The sequence below is a fragment of the Schistocerca serialis genome, chromosome 4, assembly GCF_023864345.2.
Source record: "Schistocerca serialis cubense isolate TAMUIC-IGC-003099 chromosome 4, iqSchSeri2.2, whole genome shotgun sequence".
Taxonomy (NCBI): domain Eukaryota; kingdom Metazoa; phylum Arthropoda; class Insecta; order Orthoptera; family Acrididae; genus Schistocerca; species Schistocerca serialis.
The window spans coordinates 753,671,630-753,683,011 of NC_064641.1; the positions used below are offsets into that span (position 1 = coordinate 753,671,630).

Consider the following 11,382-nt stretch of genomic DNA (forward strand, 5'->3'; position numbering starts at 1 on the left):
GTATAGTGTTTGTGCTCGCTTGGGGTTTAGTATTTGCTTATGCCTGTGTGCATATTTGCATTTGAGATTTCTACCTGAGTAGGAGTAATAACTGAAATTTCAGTTTCAATAAATAAAAAATGTAATAATTTTTACAGCCATTAATGGAAATGACCACATGTAATAATTACACACACACACACACACACACACACACACACACACACACACACACATTGCAGGAAGGACAAAGTTTATAGTCAGATGGGCACATGATTTAGGCATTGTAAACACTTGGTTTAAGAATGATGAAGCAAGGTTGTATGCAGACAAGCGGCATGGACACACCAGAATGTTTCAAATAGATTATATAAAGGGTAAGGTGGAGATTTCGAAACCAGGTTTTGAACTGTTAAACTTTTCCAGGTGTATATGTGCACTCATCTATAATTCATTAATTGATATGGCTGAAAAAGCTGCAAGAAGGTGAAATTTAAGGAGATTGCACCTGTATAAGTTAAAACAACCAGAGATTGCTGAGAGTTTTGAAGGGAGCATAAAGCCATGACTAACTGAAATAGGCAGTTTTCTCTGTTGTCAGTCCAGTCACAAAACGTGTGTGTGTGTGTGTGTGTGTGTGTGTGTGTGTTGTGTGTGTGTGTGTGTGTGAAGAATGATTGTTAGTATGCCTTCATGTGAGCTCAAATCTCTGGTTCTACCTTCATGGTCTTTTGTAAGATGGTGCTGGAGGAACCTCTATTTTGGCTGACTCTTTGAGGACTGTATGCTATCTCAGTTTTAACAGTAAACCACACCGTGATGCACAACAGCTTCTTGGGCCTCTGCTACTGGAGTTGTATGATCATCCCTGTGACTGTTTCATACTCACTAGACAAACCTGCGATAAATGATCTGCTCTTATTTGAATTTTCTCTATCAATCCTATCTGGTTAACATCCCAGACTGATGAGCAAGTCTCAAATAATGGCCAAATGAGGGTTTTGTATACTAACTCCTTTGTGGGTGGACTATACTTTATGAGGATTCTATCAATGAATTGTAGTCTGACATCTTCATTTTCTAAGATTAATTTCATATGTTTATTTCACTTTGAATCACATTGTAGCATATTCCCAGATATTTAGTGTATGTGACTCCTTTTGTTGATTGTTAGGCACTCATGTAACCATACAATAATGAGAACTACCATCTGTTTTTCAGCTCTGTGTTATAATTGTTTATGTTAAAGATCAGTTGCCAATTTCTGCACTAGGTGCTGATCCGTTGTAGGTCTTCCTGCATCTTGCTACAATTTTCTAGCAATGCGACTTCTCTAAATAAAACAGCATCAACCACGAACAGCCTCATAGAGCTTTCAATGTTATGCATTAGGTCATTCATATGTTTTCTGGACAGTAATAGTCCTATAACTCTCCCTTGCATACACACAAAATTACTATTACATGTGGAAATTTCTTTTCTCTTTTAAGAATGACATTCTGTGTAGTATTTGCTAGAAACTCTTCTGCTCTGTCACAAACCTGGTATGGTATCTTGTATACATATATGTTGTTCAGTAGGCAGTGGTGTGGAAGTACATTTCACATCCTCCAGAAATCAAGGAACACAGCATCTTTAGTATCCCATTGGGGTAGTGCACAATACAAGAAGAGAAACGTGCCTAGGTAGCAACAAAAAGTAGAACTAAGGGAGTGTATGTTCGAGTGTCTGTGTGGTTGTGTGTATGGGTGTGTGTAGCTGTTTTCTGTTATATGTTTCTGTGCTCTATGCATCAATCTGATGTACGTTAGTGGTTTCCTTTCCCTTATTTTATGTATTGTTCCATCCAGGAATTTACATTATAGTTTGATGATGCCTAGTTTTGAAATTGATTTGTTAAGTAATTTGTAGTTGTATATTACCCAAGCTGGTTGTAGAGTTCTGAGCAATCTTGTGTGTTGCCATTTCTTTAATTTCTTTTTCAATTCAGGTTTAAATAACTAAATCATGTCTCTTCTTCCATCAGTATGTTTGTTAAGAACTCTTCACCGCCCATTTTAAAATGGCGCAACAGATTGGAAGTGTTGTTTCCCTCGTTCTTTATTCTAGTTGATTAACATTTAGAATATAATGTACACAAGCTTTTAAGAAATTTTTTATCAATAATTGTAATAACACTGATTTCAGCAATGATAAGATTGTGGTTTATTTTGGCAACTGTTACAGATTAGTGCAAATGATGTTGTTAATGCATTGGTTGAGTCACAGGCTATCAATTTCGATAACCAATGTTGTCTGGACTTTAGCTCCCACATAGTGGCATGTGAAGCCTCAAAATGTGCTGGCATACACTATGACATCTTCCAAAACATTTCTCAATCTATTATGAATGAAAATCAGCCTTTAATCTTGAAGATTCAGGAATTACTTAATTGCCAGTTTTCTAAAATGCACGCTAATGTCAGACTTTTTTAACCTATGTGTTGCCACCTGTTGATGGAACAAGTCTTGAGTAGATGAGGATAATAAAGAATAGCAATATGTGTACACTATGAGTAAAAAATATGATTACAGCAGGGGGCAGGGAGAGAATGTTGGCCTTGGGATTTTTTTTTGGGGGGGGGGGGGGGGGGGGGACTTATGAAGAAATGAAGTAAAGTTATGTATAGGATCAGGAGACTAGAAAGCAGTCTGGGAGTAGAGTGGAGAAGGGGAAGCTGTTTCTACTGAATGCACTTACTGCATGTGAATTTAATTGCAGGTAGATAACGCAAAAAGAGATGCAAAGCTGAAGACTTCGGATATCGCAAAAACTGCACAGAGATCTCAGCCAGCATCCAGTAACAAAACCCCAACATGGGAAAGAACAAAAATACCTGAAAAGTTTGGTGGACCAGATGCAATGGCGGTAAGTTAAATTTTTGTGCTGTAGACATAAAACATAATGAAACAAAAATTTTATTACTTCCTTATTGCTGCCTCACAGTTTACTTTAAAGACATTATCTATTACGTCAGAAAGTATGCACTACAGTGGAGGTAAGAGAATCCAGAGCCAAAACAGATCAGCAACATAGTTAAGAACCTGTCCTCCAAAATCCATCCCTTCCTTGTTCCCACTCCTGTTTTACACATGCCTCCTATCCCCCCACTTCCCCATGCACCAGCATTGCCCTTTCCCCTTCTCTCCTATTTCATTTTCCCATCGAGCACATCCTCCATAGGTTGCACCCAACAGTCCACTATTCAGCCATATCACATCCCTGCAAACTCTCATAGGCAACACTACAGCACCTTCTCCCAACCTTATCCAGCTTTCTCTCCCCATCCTCACCCCACATCTCTTCTGTACTTCTGTTATCCATCCCAGCTGAGATTGCTGCTCACCGCCTTTGGGTCTCAGCACCTCATCAGATGGCTTGGTCTGCTGTTAAACATGCCTGTCCACTACTGTCTCTATGTGGTGAGTAGCAGTATATCACAATTCATTCTTCTAATCAGTAAAATGTGTTTGCTAAAAGACACTTTGCATCTTTTCTTTAAAAAAGTTGACAGGCGTACCTGGGGTGGAATATGAGAATTTGTTATACACTTTGATTGTTATGAACAAGGCATGTTTTTTAAACAAGTACCATTCTGAAATGAAAGTAAAACAAGTAGACGTTTCATAGCCATTTCATTTTTACATGAAAGTCTGTAATTTAGTCTACTTTTCCACATATTTCTCACCAGCATTAAGGCACTTATAGTATCATACAATAAGCTTTTGAATACCGTCCTTGTAAAAACCTGCTGCCTGATTAGACAACAATTGTAACATGGTCATTTTGACATCTTCATCATTTTTGTAGTGGCATCATCATCATTTTTGTAGCGCTGACCACGCAGATGCTTCTTCAAATGTAGGAACACAGTAGGTGCTAGATTGGGGTTGTATGGAGCGTGACCACATTATTCCCAGGCAAATGATTTGATCAGCTCTTGAGTTTCATGTGTGAACAGGCATTGTCATGGAGCAAAATGGTCCCCTTATTCAGCACGCCACACCCTTTGTTTTGGATTTCACAGCAGAGTTTTTTTAACATCTCACAATAACTCGTAGAATTTATGGTGTCACCATGGGATGAGGGCTAGGCATGGAACACCTCTTTGTTGCCCAAAAAACAGTGCACATGATTTTCCATGCTGAAATTGTTTGCTTGAACTCCACTCTTATGTTGAATGCCGCCATGCCATGGATTGCTGCATTGATTCAGGTGTAATGTAAACCAGTCATGTTTCATCACCTGTGACAGTTTGGCTTAAAAACTCATCACCTCCTCTCTGTACCACTCTAGGTAAGTCAAAGAACTGGCTAAACATTTGCTTTTGTGCACCTCAGTCAGCATTTTCATTACCCATTGTGAGCATAACATTTCATAATTTAAACATTATGTAACAATTGCATAAAGCACATTTCTTGACACTGAGAAAACTCATCACATAATGTCAAAATCATAAAGCACCTGTTCTCTCTCGCTTTTTTGTCAACTTTCTGTACCAAATCATGAAGGTTGCCCACTTCATTTCTCATCATGCACATTCATACTGCCATCTTTAAAAGCTCTCACCCATTTTCGTACCATCCAATCACCCATAATGTTTTCGTCATGCGCTTTACAGGCCAGACAATGAATTTCAGTCTCATCCATGCCTTTAACACTAAGGAAACAAATTACATTGTATTTCAAAATCAACAGGATTCTCAGTCGGAGGAAGCAATGCAAATACTCACAAACAAATGTAAACATCCCAAATAACTTTGTAATGGCATCTGTGACTTGCTAAGAGACTGCAGTATACATGGCGCATGCACCAAACACTGACCATGGTGCTGCACCAACGGTATTTCAAAATAGTACTTACTTTAAAAACACATCTCATAAAATGGTAACTGTTAGCTCCTGCTAATCTGTTTCATGACAAGAGTACAGATATATAAGTACTAGTATTATACGCGTGTCTTTGATTTGCTACAGTTATGTTTGATATTTTATCAGGTACATAATTAACACTGTCACAATTATATAAAGTAATTACTGTTAAGATTTTAAACTTAATGAAGAAAGGCTTACAATATTTTCTGTTATATAACCTTGCTATTGCTCGATGAATGGCAATTCAGCAAATGTGTAAGAAATCGTTATATTGTAGAGTCACTGGAGTGCTATGCAGGGAAAAAAGCATAAACCAGAAATGAGTGGTAGAAATGAAATATATCTTCTAACAGTTGTTGCTCATAAACCACATGTTAGCTCCAGGGAAATTGCAGTTGCCTCTGCTCAGGCCAGCACTGTTCACATTTTGCACACAAACAACTTGCATCAAAATCACATGACCTTCACTTCCTGGTAATCAGGGGAATGGCAGAAGAGGCACATAATTCTGTCACTCAGTTCTGATGCAGCATCAGGACAATAGGTTATATCATTAAACAGCTCTCTTTTTAAAGCAGCAGCATTTGCATATTACAGAAAGCTGAGACTAGGAAATATGCATTATTGGGCTGGTCTGAATCCTCGCTGGTTGTGGCAAGTTGATCACCACTACAAATGTGGTGGTTTTGTGTGGGATTATTGAAAAGTAAGTAATTAATTTATACTTTATTGAAGATGCCTTAAGGTGAAACACATATGCTCAATTTCTTACTGTAATGCTAGCAGTATGTCTCACTCACCATTCACTTGTGGATATGAAAACTATCTCCCATCTCTTTCCTGATATCTGAATATGGTGTAAAGGTATCGTCAGTTAGCCTGCATATTCACCTGATTTGATGCCTTGTAACTCTAGGTGCCAAGGAGAATATAAAACATCAGCGTGTGGCAAATTCTGCATTAGTGACTGTAAATGTGAGTTCTGCAGATGGTGTGCATTTTAAACACTGTTTAATTATGCATTGAAAGAAGCTGTGGAAGAACGGTAATAGAAGTGCCAACCAAACATCACATTTGGTAAAAATATTTATTATAAGTGCATTGCTGACGATCTTATATTACTGGCAAAAAGTTGTGAGTCAAACATTCAGTTCTTGAGAAAAGGAGGTTTTTGGAGTCTGATCAGTTTCTCTGTTGTGGGATGAATCTTTTTTTCCTTTTGTGTATTGGGGGGAGGGGACTGGGGGGGGGGGGCCTCTGATACCAACATCATTTCCAGATGTTCTTGTTATTGCTCAGCATGCAGGCTACTTTCATTGCCCAAAGATTTGAGAAGTACATATATCATACAAATGGTTTATGAACTATAATAGCTACAAAGACTCACAATTTTGAAAACATCATAATTAAACAATATAAAATTGAAGCATCTTATTGCCATTATCAGTACTTCACTTAGCACTGTGACTGTGAACATGTTTGCCAAGTATGGCTGTGCAAGTGTAAATTGAGGAATGATGTTTCTTTCAGTTGTTTCTGTCAACATTAAGTAAAACTTTTACTTCCTCTCATGTAAGTTAACCCTCAGGTGAGCAACTGAAAGCATCCTGTATTAAACATAGGATGTAATTTTCTAGAATTCCTTAAGGTTGTAAATACATTCGAATACCGTGTGGAAATAATAACTAGGAATTGAAATAAGAGATTGTTAACAGAAAACAGAACTGTTAAACTGAAACAAAACAGCATATCATGTGGCCAACATAAAAGAAGAAATCTCTCTTAACTAACACCAAAATCAAATGCTATAGCTCTGTAATTAAACCAGAAGCAATTTATGCAAGTGAAACGCTTTAATTTATGGACCATGGAGATTGTTAGACCTTAGTTTCTCCTGGTGTATACAATGTTCATATAACCAGCGAGAATGCAAGTGAGTAACGTAATCAACAACTGCTGATATTTTAACAGGAGCAGAGCCTACCGTTTTCAAGCCAAAACTGCCTTGAAAATGACAGGCTGTTTTCCTTTCAAAATATCCCCGGTTGTTGACTGAATCACCTAGCTGTCTTGCTGTAAGTTATTTAAACATGCAGATTATTGCCTAACAAAGGAATCTGTGTGGAAAAGAAGTCAGTAGCAGATAGGATTAGAACATTAAAAACTGCCTTTGTCTGAAACATATCAAGATTATTCAAAACTGTAATGTTTGGCTATTTTGGAAAAGTAAAAACAAAAGCCATTGGTTCAAAGAAGTACAGAGTGATTTAGAAGAGTTAAATATAATAATGCAACAAAGACAGATAAGAGACATAGAATTCTACATCAGTAGTGTATGACATAAGTCGACAATTTTGGTCTGATGGCAGGTGTGCTACAGTAGTCCGTGGTTGTGGTGACCTGTGTGTCTAGATGGCAGAGTGGTCAGTACACCTGCCTAGGAAACAGGAGACTTGGATTAAAATCCTGGTTTGACACAAATTTTCAACTTGCCCCATTGATATAAATCATTACCCACTGACAGCTAATATATTTAATTCCTTTGTGTCTTGATTCATAGTGGCTGCAGGACCAAAATGGTGTCTGTTCTTTCAGACATGTCCAAAAGAACAGACACCACATATATACAATTAATGCACTGACAGCCAATGATCCCTTCACTGCAGCTGCATACAAAGCTCAAACTCTTACAGGAATCAGAAAGATTCTGAAAGTAATGAGGCTAATGAGCAGGGGCACTATGTCAGAAGTGTGTGGCATAAGTTGAGAATTTGAGTCAGAAAGGAGGCCTCCTATAGTAGTCCATGTGGTTGTGGTGACCATTGTGTCTGAATGGTGTGGTGCTCAGTGCATCTGCCTGGTAAGCAGGAGACACGGATTTGAATCCTAGTCCAACATGAATTTTCAGCTTTACCCATTGGTATAAATCAATGCCCACTGGCAGCTAAGGTCTTTAATTCTTTTGTGTTTCTATTTTTATTTTGTAAAAGCCTAGAACTTTTGTTTACAGAAAAGATACATGCACACGAGAGAAATTTTGTCCATTGTGTAGTGTAATAACATGATTCTTTGTGCCAGGATGCAGGTAATTATTGAAATAACATCTCTAAAAAGGCCCTGTTTGAATTCTAAAACTTGTCTGAGTTCATTGTTGATCCAAATGAATAAAATTTCTGATCATTGACTGTATGTTATATCATTTTTCAGAGCCTTACGAGTTCGTACACAGCCTTTAGTCAACCACTCCAAAGTGCTGGTACCAAGTTCTTCAGGCGAGGTCAAAGAACTGGAACAAAATTTTATGAAACCAATAAGCAGGATGTGTTCACAGCTTTGCAGGATGATTGATTTTGTATATTCATAGATTCAATCTAAGTTTTTAATAAGTGTTAAAGTGGATATTCAGCTCAGTATTATTGTACTTATGTTATAACATTATTAAGTTAGTAACAAATGACTTAGATTTGTTTCTTGTATTAAAATACTAGTATCTGTTATTATTATTGCTGTTTTTGTTAATCTGATAACTTCATAATGCATATTGTGGTGGTCAGTTTATAATTATCTACAGCACTGTCCCTCTGTGCTGTTTTTATGACACTGGGTCTATGTAATCCATACATTTAAAGTGGGTCCCTCACATTGGTTGCACCTGAGCATGCAAGAATAATATTATTGATGCTCATTATTAATGGGTGATGGGGGTGGCTAACTCTCTCTCTCTCTCTCTCTACTCATCATACAGATTACACAAAAGATTGGAAAAAACTGAGAATCTCTTAGATAGTGACCAATTTGGCTTTAGGGCTTTAGGAATAGTAAAGACAGCAAAGACATGATTTTGACTTTATACTTGGCAATGAAAGCAAGGCATGATAAAAATCAAAACACTTTCATTGAACTTGTCAACTTAAAAAAAAACTGTGATAGTTTAAAAGTTGTTTGAGTTGGCTGATTTATAGAAAGAGAGAGAGAGAGATAGAGGGAGAGAGAGAGAGAGAGAGAGAGAGAGAGAAGATAAGATTTACTTATATTATTGCTATCCTTTATGATAGTGCGGTCAATGGTGAACTTGATTATGTAGTAAACAAAATGAGTGAATTTTGCTACCTCGGAAACAACATAATGCTTTATGGTCAACACATGGAGGACATAAGAAGCTACTAGTACAGGCAGATAAAACATTCCTTACCAGAAGAAGTCTGTTGGTATCAAACATAGGTCTTATGTAAATAATATAAGAGTAAAGGAAGCAGCTCACTGAATAGAAGAAATGTTGAGTCTTCAGCAGGCACACAAATGAGGATGGAAACTTCACTAGCTTTCAGCAGATCAATCTTTCAGTGAACTATGACACACACACACACACACACACACACACACACACACACACACACACGCCTCTGTACAGCTACATAGTGCTGGGACTGCAATTTGGCAGGTAGACTGGGGCGAGGGTTCATGTCAGGTGGGGTAGGTGGAGGGAGAAAGGAGGTGGGCAGTGGCGGGAAGGGGTTCAGGAAGAGTGGCTTATGGTTTGGAGGGAGAAGCAGGTGTAAATGTGATAAGAATGCAGGATAAAGAGGCAGAAAGTGTACAAGGTAGAACTCTGACACACGAGCACTAGATCCGATAAGTTTGTGTAGTGCCCGATGACTGGATACAGGAAGGGGAGACTGTTGGGTAGAGGATGCAATGAGTTTGTGCCAGGAGAATTCACCAGCTTTTCTGAATTACGTAGGTGGACGATACACATGAACACATCTTTCTTTTATTAATCCTCCATAAACCCATCTATGTACACTCTCTAGCCATCAATCTCCCATTTGTCTCTTGTCACCTCTTCCTCAATCCACTCTTTCACATCATCATCATTGTATCCAGCAGAAACTCGCCAGGCTCCAGTGCCAGTGTGTGACATTCATATTTGTCCTCCTGCAGATTTTTTTTGAAAATGAATAATGATGCACTTGTTAGCCCATTGCAGAGATTGCCTTCTACTCCAGTTTGGAAAAGGAAGCCGGTAATCAGGATCTCATGGAAGCTCAAAACACAGGTCTGTGTTACCTGCACTCTATGCTTACAGAACATAGAGGCAGAACTTGTTATCCCCTGCACCCCACCTCTCCACACAGCAAATCCTGTCCACTCTCCCCACTACCCACACCTGCCGCTTAGGAGATGCCAGGTTACATTTCGCGAGTAACGCAGTTTCCAGAAGAACTGTGTAGTGGCTCTCACCACCAGGGTAGTGCATTATCATAAGTCATATTTCTCTTCCCTCATCCTTACAGGAGGTGGTTCTCTCTTATACTGGGGACTTAGTGATCTTTCCATTCTTTCTAATCTTCCCCAATCCATCATTGTCTCCTCCCTTAGGAAGTAAGTATTTGTTCCAAAAGCTAAGACGGTGTATATAAACTACTGCCCATTAAAATTGCTACACTATGAAGATGACGTGCTACAGACGCAAAATTTAACCGACAGGAAGAAGATACTGTGATAGGCAAATGATTAGCTTTTCAGATCATTCACACAAGGTTGGCATCGGTGGCGACACCTACAACATGCTGACATGAGGAAAGTTTCCAACCAGTTTCTCATACACAAAAAGCAGTTGACCAGCATTGCCTGGTGAAACGTTGTTGTGATGCCTTAAGTAAGGAGGAGAAATGCGTACCATCATGTTTCCGACTTTGATAAAGGTCGGATTGTAGCCTATCGTAATTGTGGTTTATCGTATCGCAACATTGCTGCTCGCGTTGGTCGAGATCCAATGACTGTTAGCAGAATATGGAATTGGTGGGTTCAGGGGGGTAATACGGATCGCCGTGATGGATCCCAATGGCCTCATATCACTAGCAGTCGAGATGACAGGCATCTTATCAGCATGGCTGTAACGGATTGTGCAGCCACGTCTTTATCCCTGAGTCAATTGATGGGGACATTTGCAAGACAACAACCATCTGCGCAAACAGTTCGATGACGTTTGCCGCAGCATAGACTATCAGCTCGGAGACCACGGCTGTCGTTACCCTTGATGCTGCATCACAGACAGGAGTGCCTGCAATGGTGTACTCAACGACGAACCTGGGTGCACGAATGGCAAAACGTCATTTTTTCAGATGAATCCAGGTTCACTTTACAGCATCATGGTGGTCCATCCATGTTTTGCATCATCAGTCACCCAGCGTGATGGTACGGGGTGCCATTGGTTACATGTCTCGGTCACCTCTTGTTTGCATTGACAGCACTTTGAACAGTGGACGTTACATTTCAGATGTGTTACGACCCGTGGCTCTATCCTTCATTCTGTTGTTGTTGTGGTCTTCAGTCCTGAGACTGGTTTGATGCAGCTCTCCATGCTACTCTATCCTGTGCAAGCTTCTTCATCTCCCAGTACCTACTGCAACCTACATCCTTCTGAAACTGTTTGGTGTATTCATCTCTTGGTCTCCCTCTACGATTTTTACTCTCCACACTGCCCT

General features: G+C 39.1%; 1 protein-coding gene across 1 annotated transcript in view; it reads left to right on the plus strand.

Moving 5' to 3' along the window:
- The window catches only part of LOC126474745 (uncharacterized), a 114,263-nt gene extending 106,021 nt beyond the window's left edge, over window positions 1-8,242 (plus strand). The window contains exons 4-5 of the mRNA XM_050102222.1: window positions 2,741-2,887; window positions 8,102-8,242. Of these exons, the coding sequence (XP_049958179.1) occupies window positions 2,741-2,887; window positions 8,102-8,242 (288 nt within the window). The remainder of the gene's footprint in view (window positions 1-2,740; window positions 2,888-8,101) is intronic.
- Window positions 8,243-11,382: the final 3,140 nt, after the last annotated feature.